This window comes from Cydia amplana, chromosome 8 (genome assembly GCF_948474715.1).
Source record: "Cydia amplana chromosome 8, ilCydAmpl1.1, whole genome shotgun sequence".
Lineage (NCBI taxonomy): Eukaryota > Metazoa > Arthropoda > Insecta > Lepidoptera > Tortricidae > Cydia > Cydia amplana.
In genome coordinates this window covers 16,876,041-16,889,635 of record NC_086076.1, presented here as the reverse complement: position 1 = coordinate 16,889,635, position 13,595 = coordinate 16,876,041, and the positions used below count along the sequence as shown (strand labels likewise).

The 13,595-nt window shown below is 42.6% G+C and overlaps 2 protein-coding genes across 6 annotated transcripts in view; one reads left to right on the top strand and one right to left on the bottom strand.

Annotated features, from left to right (window-relative positions):
• The window catches only part of LOC134650153 (iron-sulfur cluster assembly 1 homolog, mitochondrial), a 146,878-nt gene that overhangs the window by 67,307 nt on the left and 65,976 nt on the right, over window positions 1-13,595 (top strand). The gene's annotated exons all lie outside the window — the stretch shown is intronic.
• LOC134650127 (PDZ and LIM domain protein Zasp) overlaps window positions 1-13,595 on the bottom strand; it is a 70,521-nt gene that overhangs the window by 7,516 nt on the left and 49,410 nt on the right. Inside the window, exons 3-12 of one of the 5 annotated variants that reach the window (XM_063504966.1) lie at window positions 10,535-10,686; window positions 9,785-9,959; window positions 9,265-9,392; window positions 8,439-8,530; window positions 7,097-7,529; window positions 5,893-6,081; window positions 5,198-5,288; window positions 4,678-4,891; window positions 3,785-3,808; window positions 6-144 (exon numbers count right to left, since the gene is read on the bottom strand). In XM_063504966.1, coding sequence (XP_063361036.1) covers window positions 6-144; window positions 3,785-3,808; window positions 4,678-4,891; window positions 5,198-5,288; window positions 5,893-6,081; window positions 7,097-7,529; window positions 8,439-8,530; window positions 9,265-9,392; window positions 9,785-9,959; window positions 10,535-10,686 — 1,637 coding nt within the window. Of the gene's footprint in view, window positions 1-5; window positions 3,481-3,784; window positions 3,809-4,677; window positions 4,892-5,197; window positions 5,289-5,892; window positions 6,082-7,096; window positions 7,530-7,823; window positions 7,966-8,438; window positions 8,531-9,264; window positions 9,393-9,784; window positions 9,960-10,534; window positions 10,687-13,595 lie in introns of all 5 variants that reach the window. The other 4 variants (XM_063504962.1, XM_063504963.1, XM_063504967.1 and 1 more) reach the window with 4 other exon arrangements.

Here is a 13,595-nt window from a genome sequence, read left to right as displayed (position 1 = left end):
ATCACCTAATATTGCCATTGCAGGAACCGCAAAGGGGTATACGAGATCCTGGCAGAGCAGCCTTGTTCAAAACGCCTCTGCCGCGTTTGGGGGCTGAAGAAACCCCAAAGGTTTTGCCACGAGCGGCAGCTCCTACGCTGGAACCTGTCGATGGGGTAGGATCACACACTGGACCTTGGTTAGCACCAGAAATCGAAGGATTTGGATAACAGCTTTCAGTGTTTCTACTAGCAACAACATTTTGATTAGTGTGGTTAACAGATGAAGTCTGGGAAGAAGGCAAACTCATGACTGGAGGTGGAAACACTTGATTACGATTACTGGATGTTTGAACGTTAGATTCAATTTGCTGTTGCGCTCCAAATGATGACGAACCACCTTTATGTATTTCTATAACTTTAGCGGACTGTGTTCTTTCATACTCCTCAAATGTTTTCCTACTCGTTTGCACAGTCATATTGCCATACTCAGATACATTTTGTGATTGCATTTGTCTTTGACCATAGTTTTGGTTGATTGCAGAATCTTCCTTGATGCTCACATTGCCTTTATTATAAGTTTCGCTTTTGAACCCGACGTTCGAATGTCTTTGTTCTTTAATAACCGATGGCTGATCTTGGCTCCAATTTTTAGCACCAGAAGCGTTAAAAACTTCGACACCGCTTTGGAATCCTTTCTGTGACATCTCATGCTCTTTGCGGAGATTCGATGTAGCTTGATTTAGGAGGGAGTGAGCGGCACTTCTCTGTGGAGTGGATTCTTTAATACGGGGTGCATGAGCCTTCAACGGATTTGGTGGTGGTCCTGGAGCTGGAGATTTAGATCTCATCCTTGGAGTCGGGGAACGACTTGTTGTCTCCGGGCTCGACGGTTCGTAAAGATGAGTTTCCAATGCCGAATGCTCTACTGATACTAAATTCATTTGATAATAAGGGATTATGGGGGCAGGTTTGTTTATCATACTAGGAGTTGAAGGTCGGCTTCGAGCAGGGGATGCCCTCAGGAAAGGCTCGTCAGTAACTGGTTGAAATGTCATTGAAATAGGGGCATCTTTATGGAAGTGCACGGGAGGTGGTTGGGCTGGAGTTCTTATCTCTGGTGTAAATCTTGGTTGGGGCATGGGAGCCGGAGGTAATTTTGGTTCTACCGGTTTATCCTTTGGTTTGATAGGCGGATCAGTGGTAGGAGTAACAGGCCTTTGAAGTACAGCAGGAGCGAAACTAACTTCCGGGGTAATGCCTCTTTGAGATGGTAATTGCTCAAAGTGCTTTTGATATGGAGGAATATTGTCAGGTTTATGTAGACCAGATTTTGACCGAACGGATACTGATGACAAGGATTCCCTTTTATCTAATTGTTCGAAGAAGTTTTGAGCAGATTTAACAGATGAAAATCCTTGAGTAGTCATGTTGCTGAACGTATTTGTTGACTGTTGCATCATTTGAGATTCTGTTATCATAGCTTCTTGTTTTCGTACGGATTTCTCGAAATTAGTTTTGATATCTTGGCTCATAGGTGGGAAATTTGCAAGCTGGCAAAACTCTTCTGGTTGTGGTGGTGGGAAAACTTGTTTGGGAACGGGCCTAAAAGCAGACATTTCAGATGACGATTGTAACTTACATGTGTTTTGCATATTTGAAGTTTCTGAATGAGTCATCTGTGTTATAGATTGCGTTGCAATAGGACGTACGATATCCAAAGAAGTTGACTGAACTTGGACTGTCGACGTTGAGGTGTAATGAGTGGATTGACTACTTTGGGTAGATTTATTGGTAATACTTCCTAAAGGTAAAGGACTATAAGAACGTTCTGGGGCAATAGTCAAAGCCTCCTTAAGAGAACTTCGCTCGGTATTTGGCACAATACTACCTCCTGGCGTAAAAGGCCGGTCAGGAGCGGTGGTTAAAGCTTCAACAAACGGAGAAGCGGTTTCGTCTCGGGGCGGTACTTTAGGCTCTATGATTATTTTGAAGTCAGGTGGAATGTAGGGTTCTGTTTGTGGGGGCAATGGTATAGGTTCATCTTTTTTTCGGGTTTCGGGTGGATTATAAGTTTTAATTGGTGGGATTGGTGTTATGCCGCGCTTGGGTTGTTGAGTAAACATAGGTGGCGGCTGTGGTGGAAGTTCTACGTTTAAGGGATCTTGTACCTCCTGCTGTATTTCGTTTTGAGTTTCGTTAGAAACTGGAGGATTTGGATTTTCAGGTAGCAAATTACTTTGAATGAGTAAATTACTGGGTGCAGCAGGTTCAGGTAAAGGAGAGTATGGCCTATCTGGGGCTGTCGTTAAAGCATCAATCATAGAACATACAAATCCTTTAGGAACAGGATTAGGAATAGATGTCGGCGGTAAAGGCTTTATTGGTGATGTAGGATTTGACTGTAAGACATTCTTATTGGCCGGATTTTCGGGGTTTGTATTGGTAATTGGAATATTTTCAACTGACTGTTTTCTATCGGCATTTATTGTATTTTCCTTAATTGGAGCTATCGGCTGTTCCATAGCTTCTGACTGTTTTTTGACAACTTGAGGATCTTGAGTATTGTTAGCAATTTCGACAGTATTTAGTTTACATTCGGTTAAAGATTCTCTTTTGCTTTCCTGGGACATTTGAGCAGTGATGATTTCTGTAGTTGCAACATCGACAGTTGTTATTTGATTTTCGATTACAGATTCCCTTCTACTTTCTTGAGCAGTTTGTTCTGTTACAACGTCTGTTTTCGGAACATCTACAGATTTTATTTGACTGTCAGTTACAGATTTCCTTTTGCATTCTTGGCTTCTTTGTTCGTTTGTTGGAGCATCAACAGTTCTTGGTTGACTTTCACAGACAGATTCTCGTTTGCTTTGTTGGCTTCTTGTTTCAGTTACAATTTCTGTTTTCGGAACGTCTACTGTTTTTATTTGACTTTCAGTTAGAGATTCCCTTTTGCACTGTTCGTAACGTTGTTCAGTCACCATTTCTGATTTTATTTCGGTCGCAGATTCTTTTCTCGACATAGACGTTGAGTCAAGTTGGTTCATGGGATTGTCGAAGATTTTTTCTACGGGAGGGCTAGTCTGAGATTGATACATAGTTGACATCTGACTTTGTGAGACAGCTTGTTCTGTGAAAGACTGTACGGTGCAGCTACTCTCGCTTATTACTTGTTGTGTCTGCTTGCTTTCCACAACTGAAACGGTCTCTGAACGGGTAGTAGCTGCAGTGGCAGTTGACATTTGCGCTGCCGCATAAGAGGAGCTCGATGTAAACTCTGCAATTTGCTGAGAAGTTGAAATTGATTGCATGCTTGTATCCTGCATAGTACTGACTGGCAACTCTACTTTGCTCATTTTCCGTTCCATTGGCGCCTCTTTGACAGTAGGCGGTTCAGCTCTGGGTTTCTGGCAAAGTGTTTTCGGATAATCGCTCAATACATTAGGTGGTTCATCTTCTGGCGGGTTCGGTGGGGGCCACACAACGCTTTTCACATTCTTGCCTGTTAGTAAGTTACATGGTTTCAAAGGGTTGAAAAAGTGGTTGGAAAAAATGAAATAAAACATTAGTGATTTCGAAAAAGCATTAATCCTATCAACTAAAAGAAGCGGCACTAACATAACGAAAAGTTTTACGATGGCGAAGTATGAATGATCGTTGTACTTAGTATCAGTGCCAGGAGTTATTTTAATGTTGCGGTTGACATTGGCTGCTCGCTTAGCGCATACATTACACATGTGTATTTAGGTACAAATAGCTATTATAAGCCGAGTTGCGCTTTACACATTATCCTATTTATATTTTACCTTTAAAAATGGAACCTGGAGACTCTGCCAAAAATAATAACGTTTTAGAAAAATCAACTTTAATTATTTATAGTGACTACAGCCATATACCAACCAAACACTCGATGGTATATCTCATCTTTCGGTGCTTATGAAAAAGACCATTATCATCTAACGAAATGGTATCGTGGTAAGCTTTTTGGAAAAACTTGTACCTAAATGAGTTGGTTTTTTGTAACTTTTTAATGGTAAAGTCGCTAGACAATGTCATATTTTGTGCTAACCAAGAGCGACAATACAAAACACCTACTTACATCTAAAAATACATATTTAAACATAATCATTCTAATGCGGTACATTCAGATTCGTCACCTTAAACTTTGAGAACAACAAATTTAATTTGTTTCGTTGCATCTGTCTGCTAGTATGATTCTCAATGTTGACAAGTTTTCTGATGACTTATAAAAGTAATAAACTATTGACCCTATTAAAGGCAGGCGTAACTGGTGACGCATGCATATTTGTAAATATTATTTCATTTGTTCGATATATCGCGTGTGGAATTTCGTTTCGTCAGCAACATAGGTATACGTCATATGAATAACACCTGATAGAGTGACATTAAGTTAGAGTTATTATTTTTAAGACACTTTTGTTAATAGACTAGAGATTTCAATATAATAACTTCTTAATGTACCTACCTATATTTACGACTTAATTAATGAGGTTTAACCTCTGACATAACAATCAAATCATCACAAAGTTTAAGTAACACAAATTTTGTACGAGTGACCTAAAAATGGTAAACAAAATTAATAAAATAGGTAGGTATACCTATATCAATATTTGTACTTCATTCCCATAACGGATGTGACTGATTTATATCAACTAGATAGCAAAAGTGACTCGCTTACTTGGCGCAAACGGCGCATGAGCGGGAGCGGGCGCAGCAGGCGCGGGCGTGTAGGCGGGCGCGTACGCAGGCGCGGGGGCGGGGGTGTAAGCCGGCGCGGGCGCCTGCACCGGCCGCGCGGGCGACAGCGGGGCCGAGCGCGGCGACAGCGATGGCGAGTACGCCGAGCCGATGGATGAGCCGAAAGGCTTCGGGCCGGATATGTTGCTTGACGGCTGCACACACCATACAAATATATAAGCCATTATACACTGGGAGACAAATGTAATACTTAGCGTGACAGTCCAATGCCAGGCGAAGATGAGCGACATTTGGTTTAAGTCATGCGATGCTGACAGACATGATGAGCAAATTTCTTGTGTCACAGTTGAGCAACATAATAATATGTGTCGCATTATTGTTACAGTCGTAAAATCGGCCGTTTTAGTCTCCAGAAAAGTCCAAAACAACGTTTGAATCTTTCGCAAGAATGACCGTTGACCGTTCCAATTAAACAGTATTATCATCAAGAGTATACTCACGCTGAACAGCGAAGAAGATCCGTTACTGTAGTTGCTGGTGGCCAGTGGTGGCAGCGGGGTCGAGTAAGTGTTCGTCGGGATGCGGCCGCCACTGTTGTAACAAATAAACAACTATTAACAACAGTAAAATCGACGTTCATTTCAGGCAATCGTTACGGTATAAAAATCCAACAATTTTAGTAATTTTGGTCCTTCGAACCGGATTTTACCTTTCCTTGTTAGTAACATAATGATCTGGTGACACCAAGAAATTGTATTTGGTCCATAAAACCGAATTCTAAAAAAAGTGCTGCAAAACTTGCATACTAACGGTGGCACAGTGACGGTACAGTTCACTGTTGAGGTTATAGCCCTGGCTCCGTAGACAACATGCCAATCGCTAACGCTACGTAGCCAACGAAACGCAACTGTCACTATCACACTAATATAGAGTGATAGAGAGACACAAAGCGATTCGACGGCGAAGCGCAAGCGATTGTCATCTTAGCTAGGTCGCCTGAGGGGCTACTGCGAAAACCGTTTTTCGCAAATTGCGGGGATCTTTCTCTTTTATTCCAATGATGGCGTAATTAGAGTGACAGAGAAAAATTCTCGCAATTGCGAACTTCGATTTTCGCGGTTATAGCCCTGGTTCTTCAGTGATCCGAACGTGTGACACTTAAAGCACTTCATAGTTTACAAGTCGGTATACTAACGGTGGCACAGTGACAGGCTCGAGATTAGACGCCGGCGGGTTTTGGCGGGCCACGAGCTTGGCGTGGATGTCGCAGTAGAGCTTGCCGTTGAGGTTGTAGTAGCCTTGGTTCTTCAGCGAGGTGCCGCATGTCGAGCACTTGAAGCACTCCACGTGGAGGTTCTTGTCCTTGATGCGGACGAACACGCCGCTATAGAAAACATAGAGATTAGTTTCAAGTATGGATTTGAGGCTAATGTGTGAATGTGTGCGGCTAATGATGATACTATCATGATGATAGACAGTGAGACCTATCAATTTATCGAGTTTTTGTATTTATGGATGTCTTGTTTGCCTTAATGTGTATGAAATACAAAATGCATTAGAAACAATTTTGAATTGTGATCAAACATTTGACGAACTGCCTATTAACCGTTTCGTTGCGTGTTCCATTTTCGAAAACTTTTGGCTATGGCGGCGCGGTGAACAATTATTTCATGACACGACAGGCGCGCCTTACTTCATAGAATATGATGGCACGCCTATCGTGTCATACGCCACACGTTAAAAACATTGATGACTCGCCTATCGTGCCACCCGCACCGAAACGGATAAAAAGGCGCGTGAAGATATTAAAATAAGAATATATAATACTTATGTTTAAGAAATCTTGTGGTCATTTTCTGTGTGAGTGTTCTACTTTTTACAAACATGCCCACCCAACACGTGCCACTTGATATCTACCATTCAATATTTATGAAATGAACATGACATAAGTATTTGTATTGAAAGATGTAGCGAGAGTCATGCTAAGTGACATGATGCTTCCTAGTTCGCATTCCTACTACGAATACAACATTGAGAGAAGAGTATTAATGTAAAGTGATGATTAGATGGCAATGGCATTGAAGAAAGAATCATGATAAAATGTGGTGAGATGAAAATGAAGAGTGAAACAGTAATTCGCAAGATAACTAAGTGATATGACTTGTGAGAAGTTAAACAACTAACTGGCTGGACCTAGAAGTGTGTTCCAACGAACAACAAATAGATCTGCCAAGTTAATTTACAAGTTACCGCTCCGTTAAAACAAACCCGAGCTAATTTAACGAGATTCAAGGGAGCCGCAACAGGAACATGATCGAACATATATAAATACTACATTAGATCTAATAGTGCACAGATCGACACGGTCGCAAACACGTGACGGCATTCACGGCCCTTACATAATGTAGCGATTACAATCCGAGCAATAGGGCGTGTCGTTGACCACCGGCAGCGCGCCGGCTTCAGGCTGCGGTTGGGCAGGGACTCCCAGGGTCACGCTGCCGTCCGGGAGGACCTGGTGGCAGCCGACGGGGATGCTGGGCCGGTGCATAGCTTCGGGGGCCAGCGTTGGAGGTGGCTGCGCGGCCTCAGGCTCTGAAGCTTGAACAGCGCTTGGCTCCGGCGTCTGCGTGCCCTGAGAACGAGGCTGTGGCGTCCCACACTGTGGGGTCCCGCGATGCGGGTTCTGCGGCTGCGGAGTCCCGCGCTGCGAGTTCGCCGACTGCCCCGGCCCGCCGATCACGCGCGGCGTAGCCGAGCGCGAGCGGTGCGTCTTGTACAGCGCGCACGGGGTGCGCCCCACGCTGGCCCGCGAGTAAAAGTGAGACGCCTCTGCCGGCCGCAACAATCCATTACAAAAATAACAAGAGGGAAGGTTGCGGGGAACCATGCCGGAAACCGTCCAACGATCAGACCGTCGACATACAAGACATTCCATGCAACAAGGAACACACTGAGGATATTTTAGATCCAAATAAGTTTGTTTCTCCCGATTAAGATACGAGTACTTATAATTTTCCGCAAGTTCCCAATTTAGATATCGACGGCTCAATCGGTGCGCGCAACAAATGAACGATAGCCCTAGTGTTTGCCCCCGTGTCGGTCCGCGCGTGTCGTCCGACTTACGTGATGAGTCGCTCGCACTCTTCGCAAATATTCTGTCCGACGGGCAAGCCCCCGGTGTTGTTGAGGGGCGCGTCCGGCCTTGTGACGGGCGCCTGCACGTGGCGCAGCCCCGTGGCCGCCGGTGGAGCCCCCGGAGCAACCTCTACTCGCCAATTCATATTAACAGCCATTTAGAAAATTTTGCTCGGCCATTAACGGTTGGAAATGATCGTGGAGGAAACATAAAACCGATTACGATAGCGCGCTGACGCTTTTCAAGGTTATTATAAAAATACATTTTCTGTATTAAATTACCCAAGATTCTCGCAAGAGTATTATGCACATTTGAGGCCATTCTGGTGCAACCAATTCTGATGACTTGATAAATATTTCACTAAGTAAAAAAATGCCTTGCGTGACCTACATACATGTTCGAAAGTTTTTCGGGACTTTTGATAATTTCTGCCAAGGAAGAACTACATACCTGTTCAAATTCTTTTAAAACTGCAGTTGAACCAAAATGTTGATGACATATTTACAGGACGGCAGTTTTACAACAGAAATGTAGTAGTCAACATACAGAAATATCATCACACATTAAAATGTTACACAAGTAGGGTTGAGAGGGAGTCTCACCTGGCTCGGGATCGTTCTGTTCTTCCTGCAGAACTTTAAACACGGCGCTCTTTTCCGCATCGTACGTTTTCTCGTTCTTCTTGAAGTTTACTCTGTCAAGGAAAACATTACATTGGTACGAATACACACGGCATTTCGCCTATGGGTGGGCTCAGCACGGTTCCATTTTTATCCACTATCACTATGCCCGTCACTTTCGCACTTACATATTTGTTAGAACGTGACAGGCATGGTGACAAACGATAAAAATTCTACCGTGCTAATAGGGCTGGGTTCATAACTAACTAAGGGTTTAGCTTGGCAATAACATATTAGTCGGGAGTATTAGTTCTTGCAAGTATGCATACGAGCATTGCAGGATTTGCAGGCATTTAAAAGATTTCAATGATCCTTCAGTTTTACGACGAAAAATAAGAATTGGCAATAAGTAATATAAATTACTTATATAAAACTGTGTTAGGATTTCGTGGGCATATTACCCACACTAAACGGATTGTGTGTGTGCCATGCCGTCTAATTTCATTGTCAACTGGAGCCACATTACAGGCCAGCAATCAACATGCATTAGGACCAAAATCGTAATGCGGTTTAAAGAGTTTTTTTAAGTGCCTAGAGTCGTCACGTCCCTCAGCTGTGACGATAAGAGTCGGAAGAAGAATTTTATTCTAATTTATGCCAGTACATAAGTGTCTACAAAACACACCGATTTTGAATATATTGCGGCATTTGAATGATCAATTTAATTCATTGTAGGTACCTCAGTAGTCAGCAATGTATCCAAAATCGCATGAAATTATCGGTATGTAGAGCCCAATAAAGTACGTACCCAAGCACGCCTCCCGCAAGCACCTCAGTTTGGGCAGAGAGTGTCTCCGCGATGGTCTGATCGGAGTACATCTTCACGGGCGTGTTGTATTGCTTGTTCACTATGCTCTTCACGTTATCGCCGTTCATCTGAGGATTAAACACTAATTTCCAGATATCCACAAAAAGTAAACTTCCTAAAAACTGCGTCATTAACACTTTAAATCGCCATGCGAACATGATGCTCTCACGCCTTCAATCTTGAATTGTCCCTCGGCGGAACTCTTAAAATACCTATTATTAACATAGACATCTTTCGTGTCTCAAGTTGGGTATGTCTCGACTATATTCTCGGATTTCTAAACTTTTTGACCTTAAGGCCCTAGTAAACTTCATAATAAAGCGGGCAATAATTGGATTAGATTCAGCTCTCCCGCTTCCTCTCCGTGGGTCAGATTGAAAAAGGTCGAAATTTGGATTGATATCCTTTGATATCGAATTATCGATCCATCGGTAGTAGGCGATGATAGTTCAATACTTACATAGCCAAACGGCTTAGCGACGTTGTTGTGTCCCGAGCCGAAGGCGAGGCTGGGCTGCGGCGTGGCCTTGAGCGAGGTGTTGGTGACCGGGGTAGGGGAGGTGCCGAGAGGCCGGGAGCCGGGCCGCGGCAGACTGCCTGTGGGGGTCACTGCGGGACGCCAGGTGCCGCCACCACTGTGAGATGTAAAAGTACAATGAACAACATGATAAAGAAAAGCCTAGGTGTTTCAAATTAGTATGCTATTTTGAGACCTGCAGCTATTGTCGCTATTAACTATAACTTATGCTATTTATACACGTTTCTTTTAGGTATAGGATTCATAGGAGTAGCGAAAAAAGTGTCTGTCATCTCATGACTAGCCAACAACGCTAATGATCAGAGAGGAGTAAATTTCCAAAAATGCAAAGTTCGTGTGGGGATCTTTCCAAAGCTTCATTACGTCCTGAAAAATTTCCCTGATGTTATTGAGTGGCTTCCCATTTTTTTTTCAGCAGTCTATTGAAGAAGGTCCAATTTAATTTAAACTCATGGTGTCGGAGCGTGAGCATGACATTATTAGCGGCTATGTTCAACAGACTGAGGGTGCTTAGCTTACCATTGGACGACGAGTCCTAGAGCGGCACCGGTAGCTCGGATAGTGCCCTGCGCCTTTTCGTGACTGAGCGTGAATACGTCTATGATGTTCTACTTGAGAGAGTGTCCGTTTGTCCAATGTGCAATCCATTGACTTTCCGGGGTTATGGCTTACCGTTGGACGACGAGTTCTAGGGCAACACCAGCAGCTCTGATAGCGTCCTGCGCTTCTTGATGTCTGAGCGTGAACACGTCTGTGTTGTTGACTTTGATGAGCGCGTCGCCGGCTTGAAGCCCGGCACGCTCGGCTGGGCTGCCACCGTTAACCTGGAACAAGGAGCAGCATGCTTAAAAATCACAATATTTTTTAACAAAACAACTGACAATACTTATTGTTTTATATGTCATCAGTATATGTATCAACAGGTCCAGTTTACTAATGGTGCTTTCCGAAAGGCAATACACGACTTGATATAAAAACCGATGGCAGCAGGAGAGTCCTATTGCTGAATCAAATGTCCCAGTTATAAGATGACTAAACCGAAGAAGGAAGATTTAAAACCTAACCACTAACCACATCCTAAAAATCTTAATAATATTTTAATACTAAAAAATCCCTCGAATGTACTTTCTTGTAAGTATCTCCATTTTGATATATTTTATCACCCTGTCCCACATAAGATGTTGTTCAAGCTAGGAATGCGAGCAAGTATAAAAAGAATTTAAAAAGCTAAGAAAGACGTAAAAGGCCATCATAACCGCAGCCAAATAATCAGGATATATTAAATATATTTTCTCAAAACTATCTCCATTAATGATCTTTATCACCCTGCCCCACATATAAGACGTGTCTATAGGAATGCGAGCAGCGGAAGGAACATGACGTCACCGGCGCGCGCGCTGGTCGCTGCAAAAACTGGACGCGATGTCATGCGTGCCTATATTTAGTAGTTAATTAACTAAAGGTGAGCTGCAGCGAATCATTCATATAATGGACCGCACATGTTGTAAAATTAAGTTCTTTTTGAACAGATATGACTAGATAATTTGCAGAATGAGACGGGATGCCAAAGACGACTTCTTTGCTTATTTTTAAGCTCGTATCGAAATGAAGGTGAACAAAATAGAATAATTATATTGAAATTGATGGTCAGTGCAAAAAACTAAATGAGATTTAACTGTAAGAAGCAAGAGCGGATCCAGCTTTATAGTCAGGGGGAGGGGGGGAAGATTGTTTATTATAATAAGTTCAAACCCTATCTTTAATAGTGGTATTTCGAAGGGAGCATCTACAATATGATGCAATTTTCGTAACTAGACATTCCTCACCCTAGAATGCTATCTCAGGACAAACGACAGATCCATTAATAAAACCACCTACAAGAAAAGGTAAACAACTCATGTGCCAGCCATCTTGGACCACAGCCAAGCTGTCATTCGGCCGAATATATGCTAGACGTACAAGTCGTATAAAAAGCAACGCTCCTAACTGTACATCAGGGAACCTTATTACAAGAGGCATAAGGTCCACCGATGTACAGTTAATAGTGTGGGTGATGGTACTTGCAGGCCACACAGATCAATCTGTCAGCAATATAGCTGATATCTGCAAGATGCATCAAGAGGACGTGACACGGCATTGCAAGTGTTAATGTTCCAGTTTTTTATTAACAGCAAAATATAACAGACCTTATGTAAACCCTGTCTTGTTCCAGTAAGGTTTACGATTAGCTTGGATGGCTCGAGTTTTCGTATATATCAACAAGTCGAAGGATTTTAAAGATGGGTCAACTAAGTACCTGTCGCAAATGAGTCATACATGTACATGTGGCCAACCATGAGATTTATCACTTGGCGCTGTCGTCTGAGATAATCAATGGAGTTGGCCGCTCGAATTATTTTACAGATGGCGCCAGCATAACTGAAAACTGTCATATTCTTGATTTTTTTCTGGAATTTTATGGCGTGGACGCTCTTTAAGCCAAATCTCATAGAACAAAACTAGAGACAGGTAAAACCCTAAGCTGGCGCCATCTATGTAAACCTTTGACATGCCAAAACCTTTGATGTTATTTCAAGTGTGAACGGACGTTCCTCTTATGGGCTTATTAAATTGCATAAGAACCTTGCCCTCGCTTCAATTTGATGCAGTATGCAAAATTGCATGCCTATATCCATCACAACAAAGTGCACGGCAAGCGTCAAGCCTTGCATACTTGCAGTTTTTATGTGCGAACGTAAAGAATGCACCGACGGCAGATGTCTGACCTCAAGCTGCAAACTATGTTAATAACAAACGCAATTTGACATAATTAGTTGCACATTTAACGAAAAATGGCTCTACTACCGACTTGAAACACTTTTTTCGTTAGTAATGGGTCAACTCAAGTAAGAATTTGCACCTTACGAGTGGCCTTAAAACGAAAGTGGTTGACCTACCTTGAAACCTAAGATATGGCGCCAATTTGGAACTGCGAACAGGAAACTTGCAGAAACACTTACAGTCACAGTTTTTTAATCACTAAATATAGAACACTATTATAAGTCTGAGGACCTGAATGTCACCGAATGAGCCCTGTACTGGCTGTACTTAGTTAACACTTGCTGTTAAAAGTTTGTAAGTCTCCTTTTCAAGAATGCACCCGAACAATTTCGACGCTCAACTGTTTGTAACACTAATTTCCATACACTTATTATAGTATTTATTCGGAAACTATGACTCACACTACGACCATACGGAAAACAAACGTAACCATCCCGTCACGATCAATTTCAATGACATTAAGACGTACTTCCAATAAACAGTGAACAGCTGTGATGCTAAATTGCTTTAATTTAATTATTTAGATGCTTGGACTAAGCCAGTGGCCAGTTATCAATCTCAGCGTGCCGTATCTTAAAAAGCGCGAGCGCTGTAACGTGTCGTTTAAATAGTTGTGTAACTGCCCCCTCCATATCGTTGTTGTTATTCTTATTGTGACAAAGTGCATCGTCTGATGAACCAGTTAAGGTGTGGTCTCCGATTAAAGTCTACCATCATCGTCAACACGGCTGACTAATTGTCAACCTTATTAGGATAGACATAAGATCCACCGATGGTCTGTTAAGAGTGTTGACTTTGCAAACAAATCGTCTTATCACAAGAGGTGTAAAATTGTTGAGAGCGTGCCAAATTGACCAGGTACTTTAAACTTCGGACGCGCCAAATTATTTTCGATTGGGATTTCTAAGATATA